At 37.5% G+C, this 14,570-nt stretch overlaps 2 protein-coding genes across 4 annotated transcripts in view; both read right to left on the bottom strand.

Moving 5' to 3' along the window:
- Positions 1 to 266, bottom strand: part of ORC2 (origin recognition complex subunit 2) — a 17,913-nt gene extending 17,647 nt beyond the window's left edge. Inside the window, exon 1 of the mRNA XM_014306716.2 lies at positions 252 to 266. Coding sequence (XP_014162191.1) covers positions 252 to 266 — 15 coding nt within the window. The remainder of the gene's footprint in view (positions 1 to 251) is intronic.
- The window catches only part of FAM126B (family with sequence similarity 126 member B), a 103,767-nt gene continuing 89,213 nt past the window's right edge, over positions 17 to 14,570 (bottom strand). For 2 of the 3 annotated variants that reach the window (XM_005415941.2, XM_031056154.1), the window contains exons 11-12: positions 14,066 to 14,225; positions 17 to 7,894 (exon numbers count right to left, since the gene is read on the bottom strand). In XM_005415941.2, the coding sequence (XP_005415998.1) occupies positions 7,290 to 7,894; positions 14,066 to 14,225 (765 nt within the window). In that variant the 3' untranslated portion in view covers positions 17 to 7,289. Of the gene's footprint in view, positions 7,895 to 12,726; positions 12,895 to 14,065; positions 14,226 to 14,570 lie in introns of all 3 variants that reach the window. The other variant, XM_014307450.2, reaches the window with a different exon arrangement.

Below are 14,570 nucleotides of genomic sequence, written 5' to 3'. Positions count from 1 at the left end.
GTCACAAAGTAGTCACTTCTGTTCAGAAACAGCACGATATTTATTTTACATCTTTATATATTTATATATATATATTTTTTTTTCTGCATTGCAGATTGTGTCGAGTTTTATACATCTCTATTTACAATGATTTAAAATAATTATATTTCTTCTCTGGCAGGTATTTACAAAGTCAATAGTAACTACATTTCACATTTCAACAAGTCAACAGCATGAACCAGCTCAGTAAGACAGTTAAGATAATGGCTTACATGCACCAATAACATGATCTTCAATACGTGCCTTCTTCAGGACTAAGAATGAAGACTTTCCCTGGTCCCCAGGTTAAAGGACATCATACAGCAGAGGTCACGGTTATTAAAAACCTGTTTGATTTAGTCCTTCACCAGTACCGAATCTCGAACGTCTGGGGCTCACACCAGCAAGCAGGGCTATGCTGGTCAAGAGGGGCTCACACCACCAAGCCATGTCCTTTTGCCTAGCCTCGTGTCCACAAGGAGTGGGCTACGTGCTGCTTATGCTCCTTCTATGAGATTAAATAATGCTAAAGTAGTAAAAATCCTCAGAAACCTTAGTTCAGAGAAACAAACCTGGTATGACGAAAAAAGTAAGAAAATAATCTTTTAACCCTTGCAGAATGTTTTTTTTTTTTTCTTGCTAATAAAACTGAGAGCAAGTCCTGTATTCTTACAAGGACAAAAACAGATCAAAACCCTCATTGTCAAGTACAGGAATTACAAATTTTAAAAATGCAGCATGGGGTATATATCAATTTAGCTGTTGGGGTCTTCTAATAGCAAATAAAAGCTACCATAGTAAATCTAAAATGTATTAAGAGCAGCTGATTATTAAAAATCTTTATTAGCTTTTTCCTGGAATCTTCAATATGAAAAAAGTGTTAAATGACTCTGTTTTATTTAATCATATGGTATTTGTCCATAAATAACCAGCTAGTAATACCCACCCCTAAAGTATGTACTATGTGCGAGAAAACAGAAGTAATCATTGAACACTGACACACACACACACATCACACACCCCAGTACTAGGAATCTATTACTATTTTGACATGTTGATTTATCCTGAGTGATTGTTAACTCACATCTACTGTATACTTGAAGCCACAAAGTTTTTACTACTTGCATTTTTCATAAACTAATAACATGAAATTCTAGCACGACCACAGTAACTGTCTAAACAGAAAGAACAGTGTCAATAGCCAGTATTTCTGTTACTCCCAAGTACTTGGTTTAGAACTAAAGGGTAAAAGGTTGCTCTACTTTTTCTGTTTTGTGATCAGTTCTGGGGAGGATGAGGACTCAAACACAGGATTCACTACTGATTTGTAAGGAAGTTTCCATGACAAAGCACCATAGAGACACTTTACCAGCAGATACTTCTAAACAGAAATCTCCCCCTGACCATTTTGCCCTCTAAAATCAAAACCTGTGAGAATTCCAAACCACATTTTAAAGCAATTTGAATGTTGACTCCTGAATAGATTATTAATCACTTATTAAAAAGTTGCATCAGAATGCAAAGAGAGTCTTCTCTAAAACCGCTCAAACCTTACAGACTGTAAAACACTGGGAGCTCATGCCCAAGTGGCTCTGCTCAGTAAAACTTGATCTCATCACTCTGCTCATCATGCACAAGGTAAAATGTAGGGCAATGTTTTACTGTATGGATACAAAGCTTTAATATACATCTGTTCCCATCAAGCTTCTCACAGGAAAACTTTAAGAATCCTTATGATAGAAGGGACACTTTATGGACCCATTTTTTATTCAGCTGGTCCCTCAGATACTACCTTTGGTAAAATCTGATGAACACAGTTAAATAAAATTCAGGGAAAGGTATAGTCTAGAGAAAAATAAGTAAAAGGATGGAATCATCCTTTACTTTACAAAAAATTGTATTTTTTTCATTAAATCTCAAATACAGATGATTAAAATGGGACAGATTTTTACTTAATCCTTTTCTGAAGCTGTAAGGTACTGTTAAGACTTGCACAGCCTTCTTCTAAACTTTTAATATCACAGGCCTTGACACTTGACAAACCTACTAGACAAGTTTATGTAAAATGGTTGGCAGTTGTTTTAAAATCTTTTTCCAAGATTTATTTTAAATAAAATTTCATAATGACTATGTGGAAAACCTGGTAAGTATCAGTCTTGCAAAATCTACTTACTATTTTCAGGAACAAACCAAGTTGCTCACAGCTCACCATCATCTTCCACCACTGTGGAAGAGGCAGGCAAGTATTTTGTCTCTTCAGCTGGCCATGACAGAAATTTTGACAGACTGATACATGTGTTCACTAACACAACACCCATATCCTGATTTACTACCCTGAATCACCAACAGAAAACCTTTCAACAGCAAAGTTTATCCAAGTGCCAGTGAGGAAAAAACAAAAATAATGAACAGAGATTAAGGCCCATATGCTAAAAACAAATAGCATTTAAAATATTGAATATAAAATATAAAAAATTCTATAAATCAAGAATGGGATGCAAAGAGGATCTGGTTTGTTTGCTTAGCATGCTTGAAAAGGAGTGATATTTTGCAACTTTAGTCCTGCAATTAACCTAAACAAGAAACTGAAATAAAAGAGGTACATTTACTCTTCAGATGAAAACTTCTTATGATATAAATGCTTGTTACAAATGACACCTAGCTGATGGCTTTAATGTTATATTAAACATGCCAAGGTAGCAATATCTTTGGCAGTGAGAGAATTTAAGGATGAGATTATTAGATCTACTAACATCAAAGTAATTTCTTTTGTGTGCAGTACATACATTTCATTCAAACATATTCCATTCTATTTTCCCTACCTCCTCTAGGATTACGAGTACAGTACCTATACTGTACAGCTTGGTTTTTATGATTTTATTCAAAAAGGTATTCTTGATTCTCTTTTAGTCTTCAAATTAATTTAAATTTGTAAGCCAAGATAAACATGTCTGGTTTGTGACCAAAGTTAAAATGCTGAACACTTAGAGGAGATAGCCATTGGTTCATGATAAAATAGGACAAGTTCAAACTCTTAGGTTAAAATACAGCCATAGCATAGAATTATCTATTCCAAAATTAATTTTTCAAAATATAATTCTCTGAACATGTTATACATTAAATATTGAGGAAAATTTCCCTGGAGCTACAATTTTCCAAGAACACTAATAAACTTCATTAAAGAAGTAAAACAAACCACATAGTATCTGAAGACAAAAAGCAGAGTTGGGGTCACCTTACTGCAGAGTAGCTTTACCACCACTAACAGCAGGTTTCCCCCTTAATCTTGAAAAATACGTTCCTATTTACATACAGTATACACACAGTTGAGGCAATTGATTGTCAACACGTGACAAATGTATGCACCTACTCACACACAAGTAAACCTCACATGGTGAGAAAAAACCCTGTCCCAGTAAACTCCAGTATTCATAAGTAGTGCAAATAAATACTTTGTCAGAAAATATCTTTTTTTTTTCTCACTATATTGATGACTTTAATTACATTAAAGCTAGCAGGAGTATGTTGGAAATGCATTTAAGACCAACACACTTGCAAACTACAAATACTAGATCTAATGCTTACTGGCTGCAACATGATGTTCAGCATTACAGAATGAACTATGCTGTTAAAGAACTTCAAATTCACATCAGAAAGGGTGTTCAAAGAAAACTGCATTTAAAATGGACAGTGATACCAAAGTATCCATTTTATGAAATTTTCCAAATGAAAACTGAAGGGATAATACAGAAATCAAAACGGTCATCTTGCAACAATAATTTTAATAGGTATTCTTACTTCATCACTTTGCTCTCTGCCAAATGAAAATATGGTTCACCTTTCAAACACCTTTCAATCAAAAAGCTGCTCACAATAAATCCCTGAAAAGGATAATCAAGCTAGAGTTCACAATCCCAACATTTTGTATTTTCTTAATGTGATAAAGTAAAAAAAAAAAGTTGCAAAATGACAGCATATTGTAATGTGTATCAAGGAACATTTCACTTTTCCCTACTGAAGTATATGTATACATCAGAATATAGAATATACCCTTCCTCACCTAACAATTGCATGTATGTGCATGCTTGCACATATATGGAGGGGAAAATCATAGTTTTCTGCTTCTTGTCCTTTTATAATGCTGCAGTTGCACTCAAACAGTGCAGAAATCTAAATCTAGTGCCTCCAGTACCAAATGTTCTAAAAGAAGAGACAGCAGAGTGAATTTAGGATAAGGAGGTTTGATTCAAGTCTAAACATTTGTCACAGGTGTCAGAAAATTTAAGTATATTTTGTACTTTGTTTAGTATTTAGCATATATAATCAGAAACCCAGCAGATTATTCCCTCCACCCATATCCCAGACACTTCTAATTTTATTTCTGCCACAGTACTTTGGAATGTACTGAACATAATGTATAAAGATTTGCTATGATCTTGCCACACCTTAGAGTGGTTTGAGACACGTCTAGCAGCAGCAATGATAAACATAACAAACAGCACTGCAGAGCCTCCTACTACAGCTGGTCTGGAGATACTTGGGATGACTTCATTGGGAAGGTAAATGTTCAACAGTACTTGGCTGAAAAACAACAAAACAAGCTCCCACAACTGAAACATTGCACTGAAAGGGTAATTTTTGAGAAGTCACAGATGTACCACATCAGCAGATAGAAACCATAATTTTTTTAACAGGGATAAATTTGAACTCTTTTTAAATAGACTGATATGGAGTAGGTATACATACACAAGAACAAACCAAAATACAATGAATGAAACCATAAAAAAAGGCACATGATCAAAATGAGAAGTGTAAAAATAATTTAAAAGGTAGTTTGACTGAGGTTTTTGACAATTTGAATTTACACATGTACATTTGACTTCCCTGTCTGAAGTCAGTAAAGCCGTCTCACTTTCCTGGAATAGTTTTTGTAGTGTGGGACCCCACAGAAAAAAACTGCTTTTAAAAAAGGTCGTGAAATTTAACCTGATGCCAATTTAAGTGTCCTAAAACTTCTGGAGAAATGCATCTAATGACAAATACAGAAAGTAGAGAACCTTGCTAATGAACAATTTTACTTTTTAAAATACTAAAATTAAGTAATTCTTAGAAAATTACCTGACACTCCTGACCTTTTCTTTCCTAAATATTTAAGCAAACTTCCTTTCTGATAGTCTCTACAAAGTATAAACTTGGTACTTCCAGTCATGACTTATCAATTGTCTCCATTAGGAAAATTTTACTTTATAAAGAAGATTTTAACCATATACAGCTTTTGACATTTTTGCAGAAATGTAAGCCTTACAGCTTCATCTCTGTTGCCTTAGTTCCATCTGTGCATGACTAGTGGTCCTTAAAAATTATTTTCCATTTAAAAACTGTCAGGTTTTCCTTCTGATGAGTCTATTTACTCTTTACCTGATTTTCTATATCAGATGCCACTAAATTCACTTTATGAATGTATGATATGAAGACTAGGCTACCAAAGTGACTCATCAAACCACAAAAAAACCTTAAAACAGTTTCATGAATTTTAATATAAATTTGAAAAAAAATCTCTTTTAAATAAAGCTTAAAAAAAATCCCCACCAAAATCAACTATCAGCAATACCACACCATGTCATTCACTGTTCTGAATATCTTAAAGAGCATCATTCAAAGTCAGCCTGCTGTTTGTAACTGCTTACATTTATCCTTCACAGTGAGAGGGAAACAAAGTGCCCACATAAAAACTGTAACTCTTTCCTGAAGGTTTACAGTTTGTAAACTTCCAGGATATCATACAGGACTTGAGCAGAGAGGATGAACTTTCCCCTTTTCTATCAATCCAAAAAGAGATACAGAGAGATGGAGAGAGAATGACAAACATTCTCCAGAGTAACCAGAAATGTGCTTCTAAGCAGCGTCCTCTAACATAAGTACCAGCCAGTGCCCACACACCAGTCATATACATTCGAGGCTTGGCTCAATGGAACAAGTTCTGCATTTTCTAGAGCAGGGCCAATCCACAAAACATGAGTTAAAAAAACTCAAAAGATTATATATACCAAGGCAATGAAGTGTGATCCTTCTGGGGGAAAAAAAAATGGACTGTCAGTACCCCTTTGCACAAACGGCATTGCTAGAAAAGCATTTCACATTGAAACTTCAGTGTTCCTAGCAAAATATTGTCTCTACCCCTGAGACAGCACCTTGAGAGTATGGTCTGTCTGAACTATAGGATTCCTCAAATGACTCCATCATTGAATTCAGGGACATTGAGAAAGTAGCTGAAAGGGGTGGGGGTGTCCCAACAGCCACGGTACAAAAGACAGCAGCCTGAGAAATACTCTTTACCCAAATACACCTTTCAATTCGGTGATGAGCACCTCACAATAAAAACAGCAACAACAAAAATGAAGCAGAGCTAGCCATTATTTCCTGGGGAAGTAGGGATTCCTTCCCACATACAAACCAAATTGTTTTAACAGCATGGTGGTGTCTAACTTTTAGTCTAAATGCAGAATGACCCTGTGTCCTGGAGGGGAAGACATGTAACATTACAAATGGCTACAACGCCATTAGAAGTGCATTGTAACCTACATTATCAACCTAGAATCCTGTCTCCGAGGGAATACAGCTTCTTAATATGCATGTCTTAGTTGCTGAACATCAAAAGCTTCTGGGATGAGAGACTGGGGGCAGTCAAGAAAAAACTACCCTCATTTAATGAAAAAAGTGCTGTAGGCAGCCAGGAGCAGCAATGACAATCCCCTCCCCAGAATTGATTGCACAGACTCAGAGAGGTTCAAAGTCACACTAGAATCTCTGAGGCACTCCTGGTTCTGAGAAAGACAAGTCAGGATCCAGTAGTCTTTGCAGTACTGTAGACCGAGAAAACAAACCCGTTTCTATTTCTTAACAAAGCCAAAGCATCATCTCATAGGGATCACATTCACCATTTCCACCGGTGTCTCCAGTCTCACAGTGTTGAAATGGGACTGATCAGCCTACGATGGATTGCACATCACCCAAAGAGAAAGGAAGGCATGGAAAAAGGCATACAGTACATGATATACTGCTTCACAACCATGTTTACAAGGGGGAAGGAGGATGAAGGTGAGGGAAGAATTATTGCTGTTTCAGTAATACAGTATGATAGCTAAACCAAATGAAACGAGATCACAACAGTCAGTATTTTCACACTGTGGGATGATGGTTCATGTTCTGCCTAAGGATGAACTTGCCAGGGATTAAGGGGGAAGAGGGAATACTAAGGAAGGGAGTCAAAGTTACACCTGGGATATCAGCTGCATATTGAAACTTGGAGATCGAGACTGCTTGGTTAGGGGAGCTCCTGGGGAAAGGAGATCTTTACCTTCCCCAGCCTGGCCTAGCCGGTCCTCCTGTAGGCTGATAGTTGAAAACCGATTGGTGTTGCCAGCTGCTAGACTGGTAAAACCCTCTGTGCCAGCTCCAACACTGGAGCCTGCCTGACTGCCATTCACATAGTCAAATGATTTACTGGAGGAAGCACTGGCGGTCCTGATCAGGCCCAAACTGTTGGCTTTTGGCACCACCTGCCCAGCAGGCAGGCTGAGGTGTTTCTTAGTAGGTGTCATCTCAATTGTATCTCCATCCAGGTCAGAGGATTGGTGCGTGTACTGCTTTCGAGCTACTGAATCCCGAGGGCTCTCGCTGGATTTTGCTGCAGAAGAGGTTTCTTTCTCCTTAGCAGAACGCCCACTTGCTGTTTTCCTTAAGCTGCTCTTCTGGGATACAGAGGATACAGGTTTGGTCCCAGCTGGCTGGCTGCTGAGAGAAGCTCCCGATGAAAATCCTTCGTCAGCATCATTAAGGTTTACAGACTCCTCTCTTCCATTTACACCTTCAGTATCTATTAAGAAAAAACAGAAGCAACCAAAAAATCCCCAAACCAATCAGAAAACAGAGAACGCATTCAAGTTACATGAAGACAAAGATGTGCACAGAACATCAAAACAAACCTCATTTGCTAATCCACTTGGATTCCACTTGCTTAATTTTTTTTTGGATTTTCAGCCAATTTTCCTGCCATATTTAGCAGAATAATAGAGTCTAACAGTAAGTGCTCCCTGAGCTTGATTGGCCCTTCATCTGTAATACTTTTATCAGTCAGAATATTGGTCCCAAACTTTGTCTATAAACAAGAATTGGGCCCCATTTGGCTAATTTGTTTTAGCTTGGTCTGCAGATACTACTACCCATTCTCCTACTACATGCTGTTAAAAAAACCAAACTAAAACAAACCCAGCACCCTTTCAGTCTATTTTTATCCTATTTTGAGGCAAGATCTAAGGCTCTCTTTCAGTCAGAGTAAGTTCTGGTGAGTACTCAATAAGCTTCAGAATTAGGCCACTTCCTAGACTAACAATCACAGTGTTCCAACAGAAGTAGAAGGCTTCTCTTGTGTGTAGCTCGCACTGTGAACAACGTGACCATACTTTCTATTGGAGATTAACCTAATTCCTAGTTCTCTCTTCTCCAAAATTCAATCCTCCTTGAATTTACAGCAATCCCATTCAAGTGTTTCTACTATATTTGCTTTTATTTCAACACCTACATTTTTCAGAAAAAAAGCCAACCCTTGCATTAAGAGAAATTAAATCTCTGAAACACTTTATGTTATAGGCACTGTATAAGCACTGAAGAGGCACTGTGCTTTTGACTGGAATCTAAAAGGAAAATCAAAGTATTACAATACTATTTCTTAAATCCTTATTTTTAGGCTTATAATATGATTAGGGCTGCACATAAATACTTTTTCTCTTTTAATCTTATTCCAGCATTTTTCTAAGCTCCAAGTTCTCAGCAGTTATTGTTTTAGTAGAAAATTGAGCAGCATTCAAATTTCAAAACTAAAAATGAAGCAACAGTTTTTGCTCCATGTATGTCATTTCAATGAGAAAAAGGTATAAATTTTAACCATGTTAGCAAAAAAAGAGTCACTCAGACTATAAGAATTTTGCCTTTCTTTGTAAAGGCTGTAGAGTGTGATTATTTGGAGAAATATAGATCCAGCCCAGCTGAAGCCACTGCGGTGCTCTACTGTTAAGACTGTTGAACCCAGCTTGCTGCCAAGCAAATACATTTAAATCTTTTTTTGCAGAATGGGAAAAAAATGGTGGCAAGTATCTGAGAGAGTCTAACATTTGAGTGGAAGCTCATCCTCTCATGTTGAGTGTTAGCTAAGGAACAATTTACCTGGTGGCAAACAGAACAGACAGAAAGCTTTTGGTGTTGTTGCTGCCTCTGTGTAGCAGGAATACAGCCTGATCCCATTTCACATTTCTGAGGTGTAATGCAAACCCTAAACTTTACAGGGAGGTTTCATTACTCTGCTCTACATTTACTACTTCTTTTCAGGAAACTTTGCCCTGGAATTACCATTGCTGTGTATCAGCTTACAAAAGATATTTAGACACCTCCAAATCAAACCACTCTCAGCCTCTCTCAAAACAATGCAATGAGAGATGATTCTGTAGTTTTCAATAGTTCTATTGGCCTCCCAGAGGCAGAAAAATAACAGTGTTCATGTTACTGCAGTCTTTCTTCCTTGGTTAAGCCTTTCGCCTTAGAAAAAGAAGGTCCTTAGGTTCCCAAAGCAATTATTAAAATGAAGGGTGCATTACTTGCTTTAACTTCCCCTAACCATATTCAAAATGCACGTACCTTCCCCACTTCCTGACCACCCTGTTTGGTAAAACTAGGCCTTCCTCTTCTCCTTGACACATACCTGTCTTTTCTTACACTAGACAGTGATGTATTTTATCCACAATCCACACTGACATTCCCCCCTCCAACCTCCCCACATACAATCAAAGGTACTGATAAAAATCAGACATTACTGGAATATACCAAAAGCAAGACCACTTTTTCAATTAACCAACATTTATGTTTCTTTTTATAACCATGCAAAGCTGGATGAAAGCATATTCAGTAACAAGCAGCAAGAGAAGCAGCTGAAGCCCCCTCTCAAGCCCTTCTTATTCAATAGAAAGATGTGGAACTTGTAAGAAGATGTCTCCAGACAACACTAAGATTTTTATTATTACAAGAACATTGGTAGTTTTCAAAGTTTATGTTAAAGCATTGCTGAGTAACAGGATGCTGAAGCACATGTCCTATTCAGGGACTGCGAAGCAGTCACACTGAAAAAGTGGCATTTTATGCATAGGATTTAAACATAAGACTGAGAGGGGTTGTTGCAAGCCTTTGGATGCTGCAGCTATACAGAGGCCCAAGCTGCTCAGCAGTCTTGAAAAATGAAGAAGATAGAGAAGATAACATGCAAGAGACTTTCTGTCTAGTCAGACCCACATACCTACAGAAGTCCCCAATGGATTAAAGTAATTCAGCAAACACATTCTTTTCCTAATACATCTTATTTTTCCTCTAAAAACTGCCCTCAGAAATAACAAAAAATGTTTGAGTCCTTACATACTCTGGGAAGGAAAACAGGATGATGTAACAATGAAGTTTTCTCTCTTTTTTTTTTGTTTGTTTGTTTTTGATTTTGTTTATGTTCCAATAGACCAGTAAGACGATTTCAAAAGGAAATAAAATCTAAATATCTACTTCCTTCCAAATACTCTTTATTTTAAGGCCAAAAGAGAAAGTGACAGTGCAACCCAACAGAAATCATATCCATTGCACTACAGTGTGTATTCAGGACTCCCACTGTTTCTTATCAGAATAAATCTGTCCTCAAATAATTTGCTATTTGTGCACATACACAACTAGTACTCTACATACAGGCTCAGTGCTCTCCACTGACCCAAACTAGTGCACAGAACCGCAGCTGCAATCACCCAGAAGCAGAATAGCTTGCACTGCATTACTGAGTCATCCCTGAAGTCTTGTCTTTTTCTACTAAAGGGGTCAAAACACTGATCTGAAGAAAGGGTTTTATACACCTTTTTAAAATTACTTTTAGCATGTTCATCCTTCCTCTACCTGAAGACTGAAAAGTCACTAGAAGTGATCAGTCTCTCCTTGTGCTATTTGATATCAAACTGGTATTTGTAAGAGGGAATTTTCTGGCTGAAGCTTTCTGTGAAATTAGCATCAGAAAACAAACAGATCCCTGGATATACACCCACAATTTTATGTTGATAATCAAGGCAAACTCCTTTCCTTGGCATTATCCCAGATGCTATCAGCTGGAAAACTCAGTTTGATCAAGAATGTAATTACACATTGCTAATGTTAGGGAAGTAAATCGTATTCAATCCATTTGTATTGAAGCAGAGAATGTGGAATGATGTCTTATCCAATAATATGCCAAATTATATCAATGGCTTCAAAGAAGACTAAAATGCATCATCTTTATCAACTTATCTTCCCACTTCCTGTCTGTCCCAGAAGGTTCTCTGCAGCTCAGGACTTCTCTATATCCTTCAAGTCATGCACATGCAAAGAGTTATAAAACAGAGTAAGATCAAGTGGAAAGTGAGTTTAAGAGAAGACAGGATCATTTACTGAGCATGCTCAAATTCATAATGCACCAAGTAGATTAAAAACCTGCACTAAATATTTTTATGCCACTCTCTTCTACTCTTAATTATTGCTGGATAGAAACTTTAAGTTTAATGCTTCTGTGATTGTACAATTAAGTCTCCAAATTCTCTAGATTGTTTCCTGAAAACAAATCTGAAGAACAAATGTAGCTTGTATCTGAATGTGCAAATAAATCTTCTTTATGATCAACTGATGCCCTTCTAGAGGCTGGAAACACCAAAGTTCAAATACAGAAGAAGGCTTAAGATAGGAGAGTACTTGAAAATATGTTCAGCTAAATCTGTAAGAAATTAATTCTCATCTCTGAGGAGAAATCATGATACAAGTTCAGTACTTGAAACTATGTCTTTCATCAAGGAAATCCTCTTTACTCAAAAGTAGATGAACTAAAATAAAATTCTACCATCTACTCTATCTGCTATTCTTGGCTGCCAAGCAGACCTCTGAAGCCCTACAGCATTTGTCTGGACAGCACAACTGAGAAAGAAAGCAGTAATTGTTTCTAAAGTTTTTAGAAACGTGACAATCTCATTTCTTCCTGATAACACAAGCACTTTTCTGGTGCTTGTAGAGCAACCAGCTCTAAATGAGTTGTACATATATGACATTTCAATGAAAGGATGACTGACAAATAAAACATCAGTAATTGTATACCTGTTTTAGATAGGCTTGACTTTCAATGATAACAGGAGACTTCATTCTTGAAAATTTAAAAACTGCAGACTAAAAAGACACTATTTTAACTAAAATGGTGCCAAATCCATTTATATTCTATACTGTCTACTTTTCAGTGCTAGATTCACGTTCATCTGGTGCATATTTTTTCTTCTTATATCAGATTAAACATGCTCAGTAATAGAGAGTTTCCAAGCAATCCCAAAGCTCTTGGATATTACCCCTGTCTTTTTTTCTTTTTTTTTTTTTGTGCCATGCCAAGCAGTGTTTCACCACACAGATGCAAGCCCCAGGCCAGCCCACATGATAACAAAAGGTAGTTCCTGACCTGATGTTAGGTATATAGGGGATGTGTGTATTGCAAAGAAAGCTAATACACCCTGGGATAGCGGAAACACACACTAGAATGGAAAGAAGTTCTGCTTGGGGATAGGGAGCCAGGATCCTCCTCCAGCAACTGCCTCACTGACTTCTGCCTCCTCATCTCTGTCCTACCCTCTGTTGTGGCTGCTGCCAAGGTGGGCTCCGGGAAGCCATGCTCAGGGGTCCTGCGCAGCAGCACCTCCCCCTCTTGCTCACGTTTGATCCCTAGGTCTGTGCAGCCGTGTTGGATCGGTGAGCCAGGAATGCTTGAGTCAGCCTCGATTGAGAAGTCAAAGCCATCTGGGATTCAACATATAACATTTTAGTGCTTTTCTATTCCTTTCTTGGCATTCCAACCCAGGCAGGGAAAATAGAAAGTTTATGCTGACACGGAACAAACACAAAACACTGCCCATGCGGAGTTAGAAGTGGTGAGAACATCCACAGAAAGGGACAGGTGGGCCAGAGACCAGCAAATGAGCAGAATGGCTGAATATAACTACAGTGAAGACAAACACGACGCAGAGTCCTGAAAACAGGAGACAGCTACTTCTTGTCCTGGACAGCCTGATTCAGCTGAAGACCAGAGGTCATCAAATCCTCTTGCACGTGACCATGAAGAATAATAAAAAATAAAAGGGGAAAGAAATGTACCACAGGAAAATATGCAATTCCTGTTTTCAGACTTTTTACTCTCAGTTGATTCTTATGTTATTCTCCTTTTTACTTTCATTGATTTATGCAGCTTTTTAAAACTAATATATTATACATGAAGTAACAAAGCTTTAAAAGCAGACAAAGTGATTTCAAAGCAAGTTTTTTGCTACACCTACACTGAAGATGTCATCACATCAAGGTAAAGATCACTACATTTTTTTTTCTTCATTCAGTCAAGCACACTTCCATATGATGTAAGTACTCACTGAGGAAAGACTAATTCTAAACTATCCAAACCTATTTTAGAGCTCCCCAATAAACTGGGCTATATGATGGTAGGTGTGATGTTCAGTTTGTTGCTCTCCCACTGCCATCAGTAGCTTTAGGCAGCTGGAATCCTATTAAGGTCTGGATGTTAGTATTCATTCCCTGAGCTATTTATAGTGGGAAGCAGTTGAGTTTTAGTGCAGAGTAAACAAAGAACTCAAATTCTAAGCCACACTTTACCCCTACAATTTCACACAGTGTTACATGGAGAAAAAAGAAGTCTTATTAAACATTTTCCAGTTTCTCCATTTCCTCATCTACCTCACAGTTTATCACAAAATCAAAACCAAAACAAACACCCAAAATATTCATGTTCATGCAGTGCTCTGAAGATGTAAAATATCATATACTATTATGGAGTATCACTTTTAAAAACAAACAAACAAACCCCCCCCATTCTGTAAACATTCAAACTCAGAAGCCAGATTACAGTGATGATGATGACTACAGTACATTGTAATATGTGCTCCTGGCAGAGAAAGCTCACCTTCTCTCCTCCAGCGATGACGGCGGATGGAAGCTGTTGTAATAGCACTCCGAGAAATTCTTGGAACTGTTGGAGTAACTTCTACTTTCAGTACCTTCTGGCCTTCTTGTGATGCATCAGGAGCATCAAAAGGCAGCGAATTCTTCATGGCATTTGCAACCTAAGACAAAAGTAAGATGCTGTACTACTACTGTCCTTGATTGCACTAATGGCAATATTGGATCTCCTGCCGGATACAGAAAGGAGAACAAGTAAGAATTGGTAATTATGTCAGATTCCCCTCAATGACCCCATGTCCAGGATTCAAGGTTGATTACATGGAAAAGCTCATCATAAACCTATTTGCAAAACCAGAGTTAATTTTCTCAATTTTTTTGAGGTAATTAATTTTGCTCTATCTTTACCATCTGTAGTGACAGACGTTAACAACACATACAGGAAGGTCTCCATCCAGAAGAGACTGCAATATGACAAGGCAAATACCATTTATGTTTTATGACAAGGG

Source organism: Geospiza fortis, unplaced genomic scaffold (assembly GCF_000277835.1).
Source record: "Geospiza fortis unplaced genomic scaffold, GeoFor_1.0 scaffold112, whole genome shotgun sequence".
Taxonomy (NCBI): domain Eukaryota; kingdom Metazoa; phylum Chordata; class Aves; order Passeriformes; family Thraupidae; genus Geospiza; species Geospiza fortis.
The sequence above is the reverse complement of the archived record's forward strand: the minus strand, read 5'-3'. Positions and strand labels throughout refer to the sequence as shown.